Source organism: Brachyhypopomus gauderio, chromosome 1 (assembly GCF_052324685.1).
Source record: "Brachyhypopomus gauderio isolate BG-103 chromosome 1, BGAUD_0.2, whole genome shotgun sequence".
NCBI lineage: Eukaryota > Metazoa > Chordata > Actinopteri > Gymnotiformes > Hypopomidae > Brachyhypopomus > Brachyhypopomus gauderio.
Window position 1 is genome coordinate 54,944,282 of NC_135211.1, and position 19,692 is coordinate 54,963,973.

Below are 19,692 nucleotides of genomic sequence, written 5' to 3' on the forward strand. Positions count from 1 at the left end.
GAGTATGATGAGGCTCAACTGATGAGGCTCAGGGATTCCGTGTCATACAGCGCCGTGCTCAGGGTCCTAGTGCCTGTAGAATTAATGGCCCGATTAACGTAATTTAAAAACCAGGACATTTCCAGTTTTAAAAAATATCCCGGGACGCCCGGGACAGGACGTGAAATACGGACATGTCCCGGGAAATACGGACGTTTGGTCACCCTAATAAATTGCTAATCCCAGTTAGCATAAGTTACTTTGCTAACGTAAAATCTCTGCTGCACTCCGTGTGAAAAACATTTGACTTGCTGACGTCACTGCGCATGCGTGGATCCTGCAAGTGACCTTTTGCTGTTTTCAGTTTTGTCCGAATGGATTGTAGAACAGAGTTCTGATCCTTTCTGTCAGTTGAAATAATGGTGGTTGTGGCGAGAGTGAAACTTGGGAAAAAGGCAAAGGAGTGTGTTTTACATATTTCTGCACAAACACCCAGAAAAAAAATCAATGCGCATAAACCAATGCCAACATGTCAACACAGATCACAATGTATAAACACAATGTAATAACTGTGTAATAATTATGTAAAAATGTGATATGAATACTTAAGTTTAATTACAATGTAATAACAATTTAACTGCAATTTAATAACTATAGAATAACACATTGCAGTTGCAGTGTAGTTACAATCTATTAACTATGTAATAACACAGTGTAACTATGTGATAAAAGTCAGCTATGAGGAAACTGTGTTGCCACCTCCTTAAAGAACAGGACTGAACACAATTTAGAGCCCAAATGTAATTTATTATTCATATATATAAGTACAGAAAATACATAAGAGACTAAAATAGCCTTTAATACTTAAAATGTAAACACATAATTTAACACAAAAGACAATGGTGAGACATTTTATACTAATGTCAAGGTTTGTTAAACAACAAGCATTTTGTATATGAAATTGAACTATGAATGTCCACAAAAAACAGTTGAGCTATTATAAAGTGCTTCAATGTTGGACCAAATATTCTAGGATATATTTCTCCATAGAAATAGAATTGTCAGTGTTGAAAAGTCACCATATTTCTAACGACTCTCTTCCATATTGCCCAATTTGCAGTGGCAGTTTATTTTAAGGGAATCTAACTATAAACCTCCCCTAACATAAAACCACCTTGACGAAAAGTCAGCTGAGGGCACTATGTTCTTTTTGGTCACTGTTTCTTTGGGTCAGGACAAACAGCGCACAGCCAAAAATATGAGTCAAGATTACTAAGAGAAATTCAAGAAATTTAGAATTTAGATTTAGCAAGAATACAGTCCTGAGTTATGAGCTCAAAGTTTCAGAGAAGCGATTGTATAAACCACCCATTAATAGGACATGTAGCCACTTCTTTAGGCTTTTCAGACCAGATTAGATACCCAAGGCAATTCAAGTGTGAAACTCCGTATTCAAATAAAACAACATGTGTATACTACCACACGAAAAAGCACTGACCACAGCACATGTAGCAGTCAACCACAGTTCATGATATCCAATAGTAACACCACAGAACAATGCGGGTCAAACTCGCTTCCTTGTGTCTTCACATGTTTGTTTGGCTGGTTGAGATAACAGTCATGTGATCTTCACTGGTGACTCCTGTCTGCACCTTCTTCGAGTGGTTTGGCACTATTAACATTTTCTACAATGTTCAGTTACAGGCCGCCTCCTGTCATCTGAGGTATATATTTTAATAAGCTTCAATTTGAATTTTATTACAAAAAAAAAAAAAAGAATTTCAACTAAGTGCCCTGTTAGTAACAATGCTGAACACCACACGTCTGTCTAAACCCTCTTGAAAATAGCAGGACATGACAGTATGATCACAACTCTCATGTGGGATAAAAAGCATGCGTCAGATCACGCAGATCTTCGTAAAGCATGCAACGCATACCTCAGAGAAAACACGAACTAGCAGGTCTGTTTCGTTTCTCTTTTCTTCTCATATCAGCGAGTATCTTTTCCTTATCCATCACTGGAGCGCTGACCACCTAGTCAATTGCTTTAGCCACTTTACTGAACGGCAGTGGACAACAATTGCGACAGTTGTACGAAAATGTTTTATCCAAAAATTGTTTTGATGCATATCTAAAAAGAGAATTAGAATCAGGCATCGCTGCTGGGGCATATTGTCCTTACCAGCAACTACAAGTCTGCTCATGAAAGCAAGACGTTAGACCCTGATTTACAGTCTTGCTGGCAGTGTCTGAAACAATGCAGGAACTCCGTAAAGTAGACTTGTCAATCACCTCAAGGAAAAAGCACTGCGAATGACTAGAGAGCTTCAAGTTTCACGCGTGTTAACGTCCGCGAGGGGTCGGAGCTCCAGGCTCTTCCTCACGTCCATCTCAGTGGAATCGTCTCCGTTTTGTTTCTTGCATTGATTTGCATTGAGTTATGCATTAGTTTTGGCGCCCTCTACTGGGCACATGCACCTCCACACAAATAAGAAAAGGAGTAAAAAAAAAGAAAAGAAGAGAAATTAAAAAATGACACTAGTCTCATGAAAACAGACATGAGCCCATCTCTTGTGTGGAGAGCTTGGTGCTTCACACCACGGTCTCCTTGGCTTTTTCATTCATGAGAAAAGAGTTGAGTTCAGAAAAATCGACCACAATATCGTTCTTGTTCATGGAAATGTCCTTAATGTGGTCCTCATCACTTTGGTCCTTGGCAAAATTAACAAAAACCTAAAGCAAACAGAACAGGGATTGAAGTTTTACAAAATCTAAAATTAAAAATCATACATTTATATAATAATTACTTCATGCTTATTTCAGCTTTCATGTTTGCTATCATCCCTACAAGCAATTACTCATCATTTTTGTACTTTAGATATTGCTAAGGCAAATATTCTTAATATCTCACAAATTGCAACAACATCTGAACCTGGGCTATTCGGAGGTGCAGTCTACAAGTTTCTGCTCTAGCCTTACTGAACTTCGCCTCTTACTCTAAGCCTAACAAATATAATCAAGCTTCCTTCCTGAGGGTCGTTTTTGAAAAACCCTGCAGTCCAGAGGCCGTCTGCCTGAATGTGGGCCCTTACTTGGTCTAACGTGGTCTGGGAGACGGAGTAGTCCTCGATGTTGAGCTCCTCCTTGTTCTTGGAGAGAATGCTGAAGATCCTCGCCAGCGAGGAGAGGGAGGAGGGAAGCTGGTACTGCAGCATGTTCCTGTGCTTCTCCTTCAGCGTGCTGCCGGGCAGCTCGTGCTCGATGAACTCCATCACCGGCTCCAGCCGCGGGTCGGTGCCCGCCACCCGGAGGACGATGGTGTAGCCGTCGCCGAACCTGGGCACACACAGGAACGCCACTTGTCAAACACCGTCATAGTGTTGCGCACTGTCGAATGTCTAGCTCGGTAATTGGGACAGGATTGAATTAGGATCGTGCTCTTTGAAAAAACGTGTGTGAGTTATGTAACAGATGAAGTTATGATTGTGGTGTGCTACCTGTTCTTTAAGTGCTGGACACTGCCCAAGCAGCGGAAACTGCCATTGACCATAATGGCCATGCGAGTGCACAGGGCCTCACACTCCTCCATACTGCCAAGGACAAGGAGATTCAGAAAGGGAGTTTAGTAAGATGTGGGCATCACAGACACCACAAATGCAGCTAGCGATTAAAGCTGACTTCAGGTTGATGTGAGTTTGAGTTGTATGTTTCTCCATCTCTCTTTCTACCTCACCTGTGTGAGGTTAGAACGACAGAGCGCCCCTCTTTGATGATGCTGAGAATGCAGTTCCAGAGGGCACGGCGGGCCTTGGGATCCATCCCCGTCGTGGGTTCGTCCTGCCGAAACAAAAATAGCCAGGTTAACCTTCGCTTACAGTCCCAGTAGGAACGATTACAGGCAGAGAGAAGCAAACAACAGGAAAAGGGTCACGAGCACAGCCTGACCCATCAGGTGCTAAATCCCAGCATGAGGAAAGTTGAAAGTGTGGTAAGGGACAAAGGTCGTGTCACAGAGGTCACGCGGTCATTGTTTGGCTCCTGGAAAGGGCAAGCGAGCCAAGGGGACTTATTCTGGGCTCTGCTCCAACCAGCTCCAGCTGAGCCAGGCGGATGTGCTGTCACGAAACTTGGATGACCTCTGGATGGGTTATCGTAACCGACCACAGTAAATAAAGTTTATTTGTTACTGTATTTCAAGGTTCAAGTAAAACCTTGAAAACAAAATGTCGCAATAACACAGACATGATGACTCAGTAACTGGACAGAATTAAACAACAGTCGTTCAAATCTGTGGCTGTGGCTCCTTAAGAGGGAGATTTGAACCTGGTTCTTTTCCATGATGCAAGATTCATGCACTCCTTGTGCACTCACCAGAAAGACGACTGGCGGGCCCCCGATCAGGGCGATGGCGGTGGAGAGCTTCCGCATGTTTCCTCCACTGTAGCTGCCTGCAGCTTTGTCCACATACTTCACCAGTCCCAGTTTACGGATTCCCCAGTCTGCCACCTGCAAGACACGAGTGCGACGTGAGCCAATGATACCAGCTAGCATCCTTTATATACCAGTATGATCCTTGCTATGCTAATTCTGCTAAACGGTTCCAGATTCAGATTCCTAATCCTAATCCCAATTCAAATCCAGATGAGATTCCGATGCTGACCTCACACACTTCTTTCTCGGGGACGCCACGGAGGATGGCATAAAACTCCAGGTGTTCCCGACCTGTGAGCAGGTCATTGATGGCGTCGAACTGTGGACAGTAGCCCATATTCTGGTGGACCGCGTCGATCTCCGTCAACACACTGAAATGCCAAACCAAGCGTTAACAGCAAGTCCGTAAATATAACACAAGACTTTCACAGCAGTCCTTTGTGTTTCTGTAGTTTTATTAATGAGTGATTTACTCACTATTAGGCCATACATAATACATTTTCATACCTGTTGCTAGCTAAATAGGCCTCTCCACTTGTGACAACAGAGTCCCCAGTCAGCATCTTGAAGGTACTTGTCTTTCCAGCACCATTAACACCGAGTAATCCAAAGCACTGCAAAGAGAAGGAAAGAACATTAAAAATTATGGACCTGGACATCAATTAATTGGACAGAGTACTTTTCAGTAGTTTTTCAGCTGAAGTAACCAGTCAGTAGTGTTCTGAATAGTTCTCAGATTCAGAAGGGAGAGTGAAGGCTATGATCTCACCTCTCCTGGTGGAATGCCCACACACAATCTGTCCACAGCCGGCTTCTGCTTCCTCTTATAAACCTGCAGCAACATAACATCCTTTCAGTTTATTACTAAAGGGCTCTCTTTGCTATAGCACAGCAGTCTTGACTCTGCGCAGCAGCAGAAAAGTCCATCTTATCTTCACAAGACAGTAATCTTAAACCTTCGCATCTCTCCTGGTCCAGGTAGAGGGTGCTCACCTTGGTCAGCTCCTTCAGCTCCAGAATGTCACTGTGGCCTCCCCCACTCAGGATCCTCTGCCTCTCTCTGGCCACGTCCTCATCCTCCTCCCCTATTGGCTTCAGGTGAGTGCTAATTCCCCTACAGACACAATGATAAAGGCAGCACAGAAACAAAATGGGTCAAGGAAGAATACTGCATCTGTGATGCAATGTGGTTAGTGACTGATTTAGCAACCAAATTTTAATTAGTAACAGTAAGTGGGTGTGGGGGTATTACCTGGCCTTGATGCAGAAGCGGTATTGGATGAGCACGGTGATGGAGAAGAAGACCACGCCTTCCACTGCCATGGCAAAGAGGTTTTTGCCCACCATGTCCCACGCCAGAGGGGAACGGAACCGATTCTCACCTGAGAAAATGGGGAGAAGGTTAAAAATGTACAGCATTTAATAATTTATAAAAGCCCTCCAGGTAAAGGTTGGAATATTCAAAAGGCTTGTGAACATATGTGGTGTTCTGGCTTGCACATTAAAAAATAAAACCTTTTTGATGAAAGCAATCTAATTGCTTCTACTTAGAAATTAACCTATATACGTCAATACAGGCACTTTGACTAAGCACGCATGTCAAATCCAACACAAAGTCTTTCTTGTAATCAAAACAATCTACAGTTTGTAGCAACATGAGGGGAGAATTGTGTTTGAGGGGAGATTTCTGAGGCAGCAGTTTTGGTATGTTTATTATGTTATTAAAGAAGCAGGAAGCTTTCTGCAGTGCTCCTTTAGTCACTGTGTAAAGCTGAATGAATCTGCATGTGATATCCTACCAAATCTCTCCAGGGCATCAGCCATAGCCTGGTTCTTCACCATATCGATCAATCCTCGACCCAGGCAGAAGTGAGGGAAGATCAGGAACACGTTTTTCAAGATGTCATTGATGCCACCAATTTCCTGCATCAGGGCACATGACATATGTTAGAGCTCTCGAATGTTTAAGAATGGTTAGGCTTCAGTCAGAAGAACACACCTTAACCATTAATTGCTGCTGATTCTGTGCATGGCTGGTACTTACGTTACTGCCGAAAAGCTCCAGTACAAACGTGGACACACTGCCATTGATCCCAATGAGGATGTTGACACTAGTTAGCACCACATAGGCAGTGCTAGGAATTTTAAAGAAGAAGGATGCTGGGTACATCAGAGGGGTTATGGACCACCTGTACACACACACACACACAAATACACAGGCCTAAGAACGCAAACGATCCACCATAACAGTACACAACAACGCTACAGGATACAACCCGTGACAGTGGGAGGAGAAATGCGCTGGTTGATCAAAGCCATATGTACCCGTAGAGCAGCAGAAGGAGAGCCAGAACTGGCAGGTTGGTGGAGGAGACGTACGCCTCCTGCTGGAAGCAGACGAAGATGATGATGACGAGGGTGGCGGGGACGATGTAGTTGCACTGGAAGAGAAAGGCGAGGTAAGAGGCTTTATACCCCAGAACTTCTGCTAAACTACTCCTCTTCCCTTCAGTCTGTACACACATTACATTGTTTCTACTTCTGAAAAAAAACTGACATAAACTACAATGCAAAAATTATAGATGTAATCATCAAAATAGAAACAATATAGACATTAATGTTGGTATTCACTAAATGCCAACAAATGTCATATAATATTTGTGTCATCTGCTATTTTAGTAGCATAATGAAGTCTCACCATATCCCAGACAAAGTTGGCCAGCCAGTACAGGAACGGCTGGACTCCGCTAATAAACTGCATGTGCTTGGCTTTGTTCACTCTCTCCTGGATGAGAAAGACCACGAAGCTGGCCGGGACGAAGGACATGGCGAAGATGACGCAGATGGAGACCAAGACATCGACAGAGGTGGTCATCCTGCAAAAATGGAGTTAAAGATTTAATCTTTTAAACTATTCTCCTGGTGGGCTTTGTCTACACTTTTTTTAGTTCTCAATCCTTCTTCCAAGGTGAGCGCCGGTCTTTACTTACAGCGCCACCTGGGATAGCTGTTCCTTTGTGAGATTAAGGGGGTGATTGAAAGCTCTGATGGCGAACTTGGCAGGGTCCAGGCCGGCAGGGAGGCTGGAACGCAGGATGCCGTTGTTCATCACGTTGAGGAAGGCTCCGATACTGTGCCAACCTTTGTTATTGAACCATATCTGCACAAGGACACGAGGGGCATGGTGGCTTAACATGGCCTGAAACTTCAGCTTACAACCACAACGGTTTCACTAACGTTTGTACATTGTTGTGTCAGCCTACTGGTGAATTTTATTCACTTATAATGTATATAATACTATTCATAATGTACTTAATTAAAATGTGTGTATTATCACTCTAGTCGTAACCTTAAACTCAGTCTATTCTTAAAATTAACACGGGTGTACCAACCTTCACATTATTTTTGGTGTCCAGGCCTTGGATGAAACCAGAAAGGCTTCTTAGAAATCTGTCGCCCGCAGTGCCCTGGAACAAATATCCCGTTTTAGTAGGGTAAGACTTGAAGGTAAACTGACTGATCCTTGTAGGGATGGGCTGATCTACTAAGTGTGTTATCTTTTGTTTGATAACAGATGAATAGGTAATAGCATAAAGAATGGTCCGACAAAAACTGATTCCAGATAATCGACAACATTTGTGTAGTGGGTATAACGGAGACTAGAATTCACCTTCACCATGTTGAAACGATTCCGGATGTGAGAGATAGCATCTGTGATGTCATCAGCAGGGGGCATGCCCTGAGAACTTCTGGCACCCAATGAGAATCCACCATATCTGTGAACGATCAATGAGATAAAGAGTTGGCAGAAGAAAACATTAATGCCACAATAAACTAATGATAATATGATGGTATGCCCCTGGAATCCATAATTTTGGCACTCTAAAAAGAAACATTTAAACTCCTCAAAGTTTACTGAGGATTATTAAACAGTATAATCCAAAATTATTTTAAGGTTGATGCTTTGATGATCCATTTTTTCACCTTGCTTATTTTAGAACAGTATGCAGTATGTGCTACGCAGCATTTCAACGAGGACATACATACCTGAATTCATTGACCCAGATCTTGTTCTTCAAGCTGTTTACGAAAACAAATAAGTAGTTGTTAGGATGGTCTCAATTTAAACATATAATGAATACATTTACTAGAATTCAACTTGCCTTTTGCCAATAATCTGTGCATATGTTTTCACCAGGTAATCTGAAATATTTCTCCCAGTCAGATTTTGCAAAGTCTCCATGTTGCTGACTTTGATCTACAGAGGGAGGCAAAAAGTTCAAGACTGAACAAATTTAAACAACATCCCGTTGGCCACACCATTAATAAAAACCTGAAGTGAACATCATGCCTGTGGATTTTACCTGTGGGGGAGGCAGGCCACCTGCTCCTGGTGGACACTCTGGTAACATCTTCTTCTTCATGTCACAGCTGCACTCACAGAGAGGGGAGGGGTTCTCCATGGTCCAGTTGCCTGTCTCAAACATGGACTGCACGGTCTCAGGAACCTCAGGCTCCACCCACTCTTCTTCTCTTACTGGACACGAGCTGTTTCTGTAAAAAGGCAGCGTTTCCTTTTTAGGTCGGCTTTGATTTCCTGTTGTCGATTGTGTACCACATTAAAAGCCCGTGACATGTCACAGGGCCTCTGAAATGAGTGACTTTGACACTCACACAGGATTGCCTCTCTGTGCACATCGTTCCCCGTAAGCTGGTCTGTTAGTTAAGGTCCCAATTAGACTGTTTGTGTGGATATCCTTGGGGGCGTCATTGCTAGGATAAAATCATAATCCATTAGCACGCTGGCACCTACTTAACTGAAACACAGTACACTGACTTTCACTCCAGAGCCGAGGTGGTGGTATGTACCTGATGAAGGTGTACTGATCCTCATACATGCTTGGTTCCAGGGCAAGGCTGGGATACTTGCCAAATGGCGGGACGATCAGACTGAAGACCAGAGCGATGCATACGAACACAGCTGGTAACACAATCTGAAATAAGTAAAGATTGGTTAAAGCAATCGCTCACATTTCCAGAATGTACCAGAAAGTTGGGTGGTGGTGAGCTGGTTTTACGACTCACCTGAGCAAAGAATCCTTTCCTGGAGCGCCGGGCATACAGGAAGCGTTTCCAGAGCAAAGCTACGAACTGCTGTCTCTTCAGGCTCCAGCCTTTGACCTGATATGAGCCTTTTCCATCAGAACCTCCCAGCCAGTCGGTCTCCCGGGACTCTAAAGACACATAATTAAATGACCCACATTACTCCTTAATAAAGTGGATTAAATTCTGCCCTTTCCCCCTCCTTGTCTTTATCAGGTAAAAGTTACATTTTCACAGTTTGAAGTGTCAAATCCTTTTATGGCTGAAGTGATCTGTGGTATTCTATTGGAGATGGAAAACTATGATATACTGTGATGGCGGTGAAATGGATGAAGGGTAAAAAAAAACTACCTGGATCACCTTCTGAGTCATTGAAATCAAAGCTATCATCCTCAGTGAATGGTCTCAGGCAGCTCTGATGATCACCACCAAATGCATGTCTACGGTGCCTCCTTGGAAGTATAGTGCCATCTGGAATATAAAATTTTTATTTTTTTAAGTGTCAAAAGTCTCAACTAATGCATAATCTAATTATTTCAATGGGTACTCTGCAATGACCCCAAAAAAGTAACACCTTTATCTTACCTGAGGTCTCAGCATCAACTCCATTGTCATTTGCAACTTTGAGGAAAATCTGCACATAAAAAACAATCTTAGTCACTTCTTACTGGGATATTTGTTGAATCAAATCACAAATCAAATCACCACTGTAATCCTGAAGTACCTCTTCCAGCGTTGTGTCTGAGATGCCATAGCTGGAGATACCAAGGTCAGTCAGGCGATCGTCCAGTTCGTGGAAGAGTTCAACAAAGGCTCCGTCCTTTGCTGCCTCATAAGGCAGCACATACGAGAGCTCGTGGCCTAGATCCTCCACCAGTCTGGCGGTGGGGACATGCTTGAAGATCAGACTGGAGATCAGGGAGACATCTAAAAGATCAGAGGAGATGAGATGTTAAGGATATACTGTATCTAGGATGATGTGGGCCGATGACCGATATCAAAAGCTTAAAGATCTTGTTTGTTATATCATATCAGAATCGTACCGATGGTCGTAGTTTCACTTTCGTGGTCACTGCCCAAGCCAGCATCAGAGCTGCTTTCAGACACACTGTCTTCCTGTAACGTTTAAAAAGCACAACATACTTAATTTACTCAGAACTGGCTCACAATAACTTCAAAGTCGCACTTATGTCAACTCCTGATGTAGCCAAGTTGACGTTGTTGAACGCACACCCACCTTTTTCAGGCTGGTTTTGGAGTAGGACACGGTGCTGCTGGAGTTACGGCAGGAGGTGAGAGAGAGGTCAAAGTCCCTCTTGACCAATGTCAGGTAATAGCCAGTCCCCAGTTGTGTTTTCAGGAAGAGAGAGGATCCAACACAGCACAGCTTCCCATGGGAGATGATGGCAATGCGATCTCCCAAAATGTCCGCCTCGTCCATGTGGTGGGTGGACAGGATGATGGTTCGGCCTGAAACCAGTGCATCAATCAGTGATGATGTTATTTAGGGGTATCTGACAATGAACCCTTGAAGTGTTCAAATGGCTTTAATGAACTGATATAGACAACAAAGCAATGATGAAATATCTGTGCAGCTGTACCTTGACGGTACTTCAGCAGCAGGTCCCAGATACCCCTGCGAGCATAAGGGTCGACCCCAGCTGTGGGCTCATCCAGGATCACCACCTTTGAACCCCCGACAAATGCCAGCGCTACCGACAGCTTTCTTTGCATTCCACCTATAATGACATCGACACAAATAACTCTTTTTTTTTTTACTCGAACTGTATAATGAGACCACAGGCAGGCCTGTTATTTAGCCCAATCAAAATAGTTTCTTTGTCATGTTTTGTGACTCAAGCTTACCTGACAGTTTACTGGTGCGGGACTTGCGTTTGTGAGGCAAGCCCAGGTCTGCGACTATCTGGTCCATCTCAGACCTCACCTTCTCAGCGGGAAGGCCCTTCAGCCTGGCGTAGAACCAGATGTGCTCCTCCACCGTCAGCCTAGACACCAATCACACAGCACAGCTCAATCATATTGCACTTCAAACAAGATGCACAACACCGACATGGGCAATCGGGAGACGGATCAGAGCAGCCTGAGACATGGAGGATAAAACAGGCCTGAGCGTACGCACATGCTGAAGAGAATGTTGTGCTGCGGACACACGCCCAAGTTCTGGCGGATGGTGCTCAGATCTGAGCGGATGTCTTTGCCCAGAATGTAGGCGGTGCCAGACGTGGGGGGGAACAGACCAGTGAGGATGGACCTGGGGCAGGGGAATAAAACATTAAAAAACATTTAACCCTGGTCTAAAGTACTTCGACATCAAACTGTATGGTAAAAGAACATTGTCGGTGCTCTTACATGGTTGTGGTCTTTCCTGCTCCATTGTGGCCCAGAAATGACGTGATCTGGTCCTCATAGAAGCCTAGAGTCAGACCATCCACCGCCAGCTTGTTGCCGTGTCTATACACCTTTACCAGGTTCTCGATGTACACGCCAGGTCCCAGATCAGCCGGCACCTCCTCAATACATACCGCTTTAAAACAACACACATGGTTCATTTACACTTGCAGACTTTCTAACTGAGTGCAGTGGAAAAGCTACTTTAAGCTAAATGTCACACAAATAGCAAGAAAGAACTTGATGGTTTACCTTCTGCATTTTCCTGCTTGTTGGTGGATGGTGCAGAAGTCCAACCACATTTCTCTCCACACCAGTAGGATTTGGTTAAGGGGAAATACCACGGCCGAGGAATACCATACTGGCCTGGGTGGAGACATGACACATTTAATGGCTTCAAGGCGCAAAAAGATTGACTTGGTTTAATGATTTTGGAACATTATATTCATATTATCCAGCTATGTGAAAGCGTTTAATGTTGCATATTATTACAGTCACAGCTTCCACTCTTTACTAATGCGTGCTAATTTATGCCTTACTACTATGAGAATGTGTGAATCGTCCACACAGTTGACATTTAAATATAATTCTGAATTAAAAGCAAGAAAACCCCCTGAACACTTAAATTTGAAAGCGTCAACTAAAGGAAAGGGCGCCGTTTACCTGGGAAGACGGCCTCGATGTACCAGGTCATGACAGCGTATAGGACAGCGTCGAAAAGCATGAGGGAGATGGAGGTAGTGAGACTGTAGCTGTCCTCCTCCATGGGGCTGGAGAGGAGGTTGTCCCACTGAATCCCCACACCCTGCTCCTCAAACAGGGCAAAGTACTCACAGCCAAAGCCAAACGCCACCGGGGACAGGAGGCTCTGAGGAGAGAGAGGGAGAGGAAGATATAAAATGATTCCCCATATCATTTCTAAGAGTGACTGGTACTGGATTATGAAGCTCGACATGCATTAAGCCTTCTATCTTCTCTATGCTGAATCCCACAGGGAGTTTCACGTGGGGCTCCATCACTCGGTCACGACACTCACCACCACAACTTTAGCCGCAAAGCCCACGTAGTCCTGCCAGGCCACGCAGAGCACGTAGGGCAGGTAGAGGGTGAAATAAATGATGCCCCCGCAGGCAGCCGCAAGGTTGGCGCGGGAGAAGAGCGTGCTGATCAGGAAGCACTGCATGATGGTGACGATGGCGAAAGAGACCAGGAAAAGGTAGATCACGCCAGGGTCACTGTAGGGCAGCAGGTTTCCCATCTGTTTAACAAAGAAAGGCAGAGAATTAGAGACGGAATATTCGAAAGGGGTAATTTACCTGAAAAAAACCTTAGATGTAGGTGTGTGAGAAGATTCTAGAATTTCTCATTTATTATTTTCATATATTCTCTATATCCTCATGCATATTGAGATTTGGTTATGACTTTGTTGTTATGATGAAGATAGCACGTGCCTTGAGAATGAGGACCAGCAGGGCGGCACTGATGAGCAGGGGGATCAGGCTGCTGATGAACCAGCTCAGCCACAGGATTCCGTTATCCAATCCCATGATCCTCATAGTCTCCTTTAGCCTCGCCTCCTTTTCATAGACCACGCCCTTTATGATGATGGCCACAGAGTACATCCAGGCCAGCGTCATGAACAGGGGCATCGAGCGACTCATCACGCGCAGGAAACTACAGCAGGAGGAAGGGGACAAACTTCATCAGGCAACAGGAAATTTTTCAGAAAGCAAAACTCTATGGTTATTGTTTACTGCACTACATCTACCAATGAGTGATGAGCATGAGATGTCATTATCCATGTACAACGAAGGTCAAAGAAACTGGAATTCGAAGAAAGAAGTTCAAAGTTATGAAGCGATATTGTAATGTGACATCTCTTACATGTCGTCGACGTAGCATGGGTAAGGCATCTGCTGGATATAGACTCCAGTTTTCTCTTTGCTGCCCGTCAGGGCCCGAATGATCCCATGTTCGATGACATCCTGAAGGTAAGAGAAGCCACCCCAGATGTAGCGTAGGTCCTCAAAAGGATCGGCACGAGGACCAGGGTCCCAGTACCTGGCAGTACAAACCAGAATGTACATTATCACACAATGTAAATGCTTTTTGCTTCCAAAATATTGGAAACCACTGAAGATGGATCCACTGGAAACCACTGAGGATGATGAAATAATTTCAGTTGAGGTTGTACTGTCACATGCAATATACACAGTGCATAACTGTTGATGTATTCAGTGCTTTACGTTTAAGAAACGTACCCATCCTTGATCTTATTCGTGCGCTCCACGTTGTCGATGTCCATGCGGATCTTGTAGCTGACGTCCGCTGGTATCTCCGAGGAGTTGGCCTGAATATCCGGGAACACAATACCAGCCCAGAACTTCCGATCATCCAGCAGCCGCATGGACTTGTTGACCAGCCGTTCCTCATTGGCCACTGGCTCCAGCTTGTCCAAGTTAACACACTGGAAGTCAGAGAGTGGTAGGCAGAGTTTTCCATTAAGGTGAATTAAAACATGGTAATGTTTTATTTCAATTCATAACCATGTATGTTTAAGCAAACAAGTCGGCCCTGTTTATTATTAACTGGTGACAGACAGTCTGGTGTCTTAATTTGTACACATTAACCTAGAAAAATATCAAACTGACACACTGACAGAAATGTATCTAGCTTTAGATCTAAATCCATTTCACAATCAAAATAGAAATCTGTGAAAATAAGATTGACAGTGCTTTGCTTTAACGCGCAACTCAGATTGAGCAGGAATGTGTGTGTGTGTGTGTGTGTGTGTGTGTGTGTGTGTGTGTGTGTGTGTGTGTGTGTGTGTGTGTGTGTTTGTGTGTGTGTGTGTGTGTGTGTGTCTGCACCTCCATGAAGCGGGAGATCAGTTGGATGGCTTGGTCTGTCTCATTGTACACCTCCCTCCAGGTGTATGCTGTACCAGGAGGGCGTATGTCCTCTGAGGACTTGGACAAGAAGCTGGAGACGTCCTCCACCCGCCAGTCTGTCCCAGCTAGCTTGGCATTGAAGAACCGAGCGCTGGCGTTGTTCTGTAGTAGAGTCTACAGAGGGAAGATCTCCATTCATCACACACCATTTTTATGGCAGCAGATTACATGACTTTTGAGAAAATTTGCATTATACATTTTAGGAGCATTAGCTGTTTTATTATTAGGAGTAATTGTGTTTTGAGAGTTAATTGAAAGTTAAACGTCCACAAACATTATACAAATGTGCATTACATTGTCATGTTTATATACAAACAGTTAAGTGAGTCCTTGAATTTGTGAGACCAAATTATCTGACTCCTCACTCAGATAGAGTTTGAGGGCCATTGAGGTCCAAACCACTTTTTAGCGTCGCACATTCCTAACCACGTGAGCCTAGGCAGCAAGTATCACTTGCAGTTCCAACACTGGCCACCGTGAGGCATCGTGGAGCCTTATATTGGAACGTGCTTCATCATTCTCAATTACGTGATTCATGCTCACTCAGCCTCAGCTGACACAGTGTCAGATAGGACGTTTGAAGGATGTATGTGCTGTTGAAAGTAGAAGAAGAATAGGTGCAGCTCACCCGGACAAGGTCTATCTCCTCACTGTTCTCCATGAAGTCCCAGAGTTTTATTTTCATCTCCTCCCACATCCCCCCTAGATCCCTCAGCACACCCAGATCTTGAAACGTCTTATTGACCTGAGAGAGAGAAGACACAGAGAAAGGGAGAGAGTAGCAAGAGTAGCATATGAGAGATAATTTCAATACTCAGTCCACTTTACACACGATATCCTCGACGGCAAACACATGCTGACGGCGGTCGAGTCTCCCTCAGGATCCTCCCACCTCGTGGATGATCCTCTGGGTGGCCGGAGTGTCGGGGGTGTACAGGATCTTCCCCATCAGCAGGGGTTTCAGGGCCCTCCAGATCATACGTGAGATGGGGCTGGACTCCAGGTTCTTCATCATGTTGTTACAGTAGGGCGCTGAGAGGGAACGAGAGAGAGAGAGAGAGAGAGAGAGAGAGAGAGAGAGAGAGAGAGAGAGAGAGCGTGCTCAAAACGTGTAAACGCCAAGTCCAGCATCTGCAATCGGGGCTTCTCTCACGTTAGTTGTTGAACCAAAACACAGGAATGTGAGTTGACAGATACTTTGATAGAAGTATCTAGTATAGTTGCAACAATTGAATGCAAATGGTGAGTGGGCAGAGATACAAATGTCATTCCCGATCAACAGACGGACCCAGAAGGTCGGGGCGCCGACTCACTGGACGTGTTGTCGTAGACAGAGACGGGCTCGCTGTCGTTGTCGTTGTGGTTGCCGAACAGTGCCTTGTAGTTGTTGTCCTCGTACCAGTTGAGGGACTTGATCTTGAGGCCTCCGCCCTCGGGATGGCCACAGACGATGCGGGACACGGCCTGGTACATGTGGTTGGGCGAGTGCGTGGCGTTGGCCGTCAGGTACAGGACCTCGTTGCGCATGTCACGCCAGCTCTTCATACTCGCCAGCTGAGGAACAAACGAGGAGAATTAAACGACTTAGATAAACATCTGAATGGCCGTTTTTATTTGTCGTCGTTTAGATAGCATGCGATATAATTAACGGTATCCTACACAGCAGGCTACACAGGAGGTTTTCCTAGGTTGGTTTTATTTCTCATCTTCTACTGTAATTGGCCATGCTGTATCTGTTCAGGACAAACCTGGAAGACTGGAAGTAAAATTCAGGTATCCCAGCATTCCCGATGACAAGCTATGTGTAATTCCTACATGTTGTTAACTGATTTCAAATAAAATAACAGAACATGCTGAAATAAAGATAAAAAGGACGCCGTACTAAATTCCTCATGTGATATAGGGTTTGACCTCAGTAAATGTATTCAGAACGAGAATCAAGGCCCTTCCATCCCATTACATAACACACTGAGAGAGCAACCAAAACAACCTGGTCGAAATGCGTGAATCGAACTTTTATTACACATCTGACCAGTATTCAAGTCAAACAAGTCCTTCTTGCTGCCACGCAGACACCACAACACCTTATTGTCACTAGGTACGATTAATTTGTTGTTTTCCTTGTTAGATACAGGGTGGTGTTTATGGTGACTAACCAAGAGAATTATAAAAAAAAATCTGTTGAAATAGAGAGCACATTTAACCTGTTTATTGTCATTCCGTAGTTCACCGCTACCCCCCCCCCCCCCCGCACGTGCGCGCGCGCGCGCCTCTTGCCCAGCAACAGCCCGTCGTGCCTCGGAGCGCGTGAACAGCGAAGCGGGGTTACTGTCGGTCATTCGGCCGCGGCGGTGACAGCAATCCTCAGCGAAAGAGGACGAAAATGTGCTAATTAACATAGTTCCTTGCATGATACCTCTTCGCCGCGAGTAACCATAAGCTAAAGTGTCTTCTCCACCTTTAAAGAAGAAATGGAAAAAATAGCTCGAAGACGTTTGCTGGACGTGCTGACTAGTGGGGTTACTATAAGTCATTTTGCTGAGACACAATATGTGGTGATTACGAGGAAAATAAATATGCCTTTTCTTGGGTAAAGCTTCAAATAGTGTATCGTCGTTTGCACTGTACCTTAACTGTGACAACAAAACGACTTTAAACAGAGCAGAGGGGTAACTTTAGGTCATGTTGCAAATTAGGGAAGCTTTCTGCTTCTGCTACAAAAGGATTATTCTAAATGTAGACAGCACGAGATACAATAACGCCAGTGAGAAACATTCGCTATTTTCGGTCCAGTTTCCTAAGCCCCGACCTTATTTTATATGTCGTGTTCGAAGTAGTAGCTTGTTTTAGCCGCAGCATCATAAACAATAACGCGCATTTCCCATGCATCCTTTTAATTCTCGGTTTGTGCAGCGTAGTTATGTTATATCCTGATGGCGTTCTGTAATGCCACCAAAGCCAGACTTTACAGGAAGTGCAATCATGTCATTACGCTATGAATCATATCGGATAGGCACCCACTTTAATCCGCACGCTAACCACAAGCAGAAAAACCGCATAAGGATATTGTTTACGTTATGCTGTCACCGTGATGCCGGTCAAACGGAGGTGACAGAGGTAGCAAGGGTGGCAATGCAGCCAAACAGACAAGGCGGAGGATCGCGGAACGACCTGCGGTAACCCCGCCGCCCGTGACGTCGTCACCACGGGGTTACTGGAGTTCAGCTCGCGCTAGCCACAGCTGCACGCCGAGAACAAAGAACAGCTGACTGTGGTTGGCTTCATTTCTGCAGCGTTTACCGCGTGAACAGTTAACGTTAGCAGCTTTACGAGGTCTCTAAGTGATGTGTCGCTTGCAAATGTGACTGAATGCACTGAATCAATTGAATATTTTTTTTACCCAAAGAAACACAGACATCTTACCGCATACATTTAGTTTAAGCAACATCAATTTAATATGCAGCATGTTTCATATATATAAGTGCACGGACGTAGTTTTGGGGGGGGACGGGGGGGACATGTCCCCCCCACTTTTTCAAAAGCCGGTTTTGGTCCCCCCCAGTTTTTACAGTTAAAACCAAATATTTAAGTAGCGACGAAGTCATGTCCCCCCCACTTTTTAACGGTTAAAAAAACAATATCCAAATAGCGACAAATCTAGCACTAGGATCATGCAGCTCCGAGCTCCCCCCCCCCCCCCCCCCGCTCAACAGTTCGCCACCCCAGGTTGTGTCCCCCCCACTTATGAAATCAAAACTACGTCCATGTATAAGTGTACAGAAAAAGAACACATCTCCCAAACTTCCTCAAACTAGCCAACTCAGCTGTTTGACTCCAGCCTTTAGAAGAGATGCTGGCCATGTTAAATCACTTAACCCTCTGTCAGCTCCCTGCCCACATCAAGTTTCCCAACCCTGGACCCACAACGGCTGGTTGAGGTGCCAGAGCATCAGAAGACCCAACCCTGCAACCACGGTTCCCTCATTTACTGCTGTAAATATAGGGAACGCTAATAATTTAATTCCAGTGACACATTCATAACTCCCAAAGCATGCAATATCAATAAAAGAAAACTAGATAAAAATATCCTAAAATATCCTTTATAAAACAAATGTTAAACAGCATACTAACTTCTACAGGAAAATGTTGTAGTGTGTACCCACAATGCACCACTTTGTCTGTCCCTTAAACTAATCTCGATCCAGCGACACTTGGCCAGACACAGACATGCAAGAATATTTCGGACCTGTGGCAGAAACTCTATCAGACTTATCAACTGTTCTGCTGGCCGGTCCTGCCTCCAAAGAAGGTCATGGGGTTATTTTAGGGGCCACTCACCTCCACAGCCAATCTTCCCAAGCTCTCCAGCAGCCTGTCTGTTGCCATAGACACATCCTGCACGACCTTGGGGTCAGACCTGACGTCTTTCTGCACAGCGTGGGAAGACAAAAAGCAAAACAGGTTAGGGTGAACTGCCAAGCCCAAGGTGATGAAACCACATCTTAAGATCGTAACACAGTATAACAGTCAGGCCATGCAAATTAGTGCACTGTCATGTGCTTAATTGCACAAGATCATTAAAATATACAATTGCATATAGAAAAGGAATAATTGGTTAAGTCTCTGCTGCTTTGCCCATATAAGTGACATGAAGCTGGACTTTTCATTGTCTGATTACTTTGATCAGACAAAAGGTGACATTCACTGCTGTGCCAGTCAATACGTGCACGTGGACCATGACCACTGCTTTCCCGTTTTCCAAAGAACGCATTCACGCATGCTGGCCTAACCGTCCTAGCTTCTCGTGAGGTTTCCACGG

The 19,692-nt window shown here is 44.6% G+C and overlaps 1 protein-coding gene across 3 annotated transcripts in view; it reads right to left on the bottom strand.

Moving 5' to 3' along the window:
• Positions 1–765: 765 nt before the first annotated feature.
• Positions 766–19,692, bottom strand: part of abca1a (ATP-binding cassette, sub-family A (ABC1), member 1A) — a 29,756-nt gene continuing 10,829 nt past the window's right edge. For 2 of the 3 annotated variants that reach the window (XM_077020380.1, XM_077020388.1), the window contains exons 8-50: positions 19,212–19,301; positions 16,187–16,427; positions 15,766–15,905; positions 15,502–15,618; positions 14,793–14,987; positions 14,184–14,389; positions 13,807–13,983; positions 13,374–13,596; positions 12,959–13,180; positions 12,586–12,790; positions 12,175–12,288; positions 11,884–12,058; positions 11,654–11,785; positions 11,380–11,519; positions 11,115–11,252; positions 10,751–10,983; positions 10,557–10,629; positions 10,238–10,440; positions 10,099–10,147; positions 9,865–9,984; positions 9,496–9,644; positions 9,280–9,404; positions 9,085–9,183; positions 8,775–8,964; positions 8,574–8,668; positions 8,458–8,490; positions 8,081–8,186; positions 7,803–7,877; positions 7,401–7,570; positions 7,109–7,286; positions 6,736–6,851; positions 6,455–6,599; positions 6,210–6,333; positions 5,663–5,792; positions 5,404–5,524; positions 5,180–5,242; positions 4,918–5,024; positions 4,640–4,781; positions 4,351–4,485; positions 3,713–3,816; positions 3,477–3,569; positions 3,072–3,315; positions 766–2,712 (exon numbers count right to left, since the gene is read on the bottom strand). In XM_077020380.1, the coding sequence (XP_076876495.1) occupies positions 2,572–2,712; positions 3,072–3,315; positions 3,477–3,569; positions 3,713–3,816; positions 4,351–4,485; positions 4,640–4,781; positions 4,918–5,024; positions 5,180–5,242; positions 5,404–5,524; positions 5,663–5,792; positions 6,210–6,333; positions 6,455–6,599; positions 6,736–6,851; positions 7,109–7,286; positions 7,401–7,570; positions 7,803–7,877; positions 8,081–8,186; positions 8,458–8,490; positions 8,574–8,668; positions 8,775–8,964; positions 9,085–9,183; positions 9,280–9,404; positions 9,496–9,644; positions 9,865–9,984; positions 10,099–10,147; positions 10,238–10,440; positions 10,557–10,629; positions 10,751–10,983; positions 11,115–11,252; positions 11,380–11,519; positions 11,654–11,785; positions 11,884–12,058; positions 12,175–12,288; positions 12,586–12,790; positions 12,959–13,180; positions 13,374–13,596; positions 13,807–13,983; positions 14,184–14,389; positions 14,793–14,987; positions 15,502–15,618; positions 15,766–15,905; positions 16,187–16,427; positions 19,212–19,301 (6,078 nt within the window). In that variant the 3' untranslated portion in view covers positions 766–2,571. The remainder of the gene's footprint in view (positions 2,713–3,071; positions 3,316–3,476; positions 3,570–3,712; positions 3,817–4,350; positions 4,486–4,639; positions 4,782–4,917; positions 5,025–5,179; positions 5,243–5,403; positions 5,525–5,662; positions 5,793–6,209; positions 6,334–6,454; positions 6,600–6,735; positions 6,852–7,108; positions 7,287–7,400; positions 7,571–7,802; positions 7,878–8,080; positions 8,187–8,457; positions 8,491–8,573; positions 8,669–8,774; positions 8,965–9,084; positions 9,184–9,279; positions 9,405–9,495; positions 9,645–9,864; positions 9,985–10,098; positions 10,148–10,237; positions 10,441–10,556; positions 10,630–10,750; positions 10,984–11,114; positions 11,253–11,379; positions 11,520–11,653; positions 11,786–11,883; positions 12,059–12,174; positions 12,289–12,585; positions 12,791–12,958; positions 13,181–13,373; positions 13,597–13,806; positions 13,984–14,183; positions 14,390–14,792; positions 14,988–15,501; positions 15,619–15,765; positions 15,906–16,186; positions 16,428–19,211; positions 19,302–19,692) is intronic. The other variant, XM_077020397.1, reaches the window with a different exon arrangement.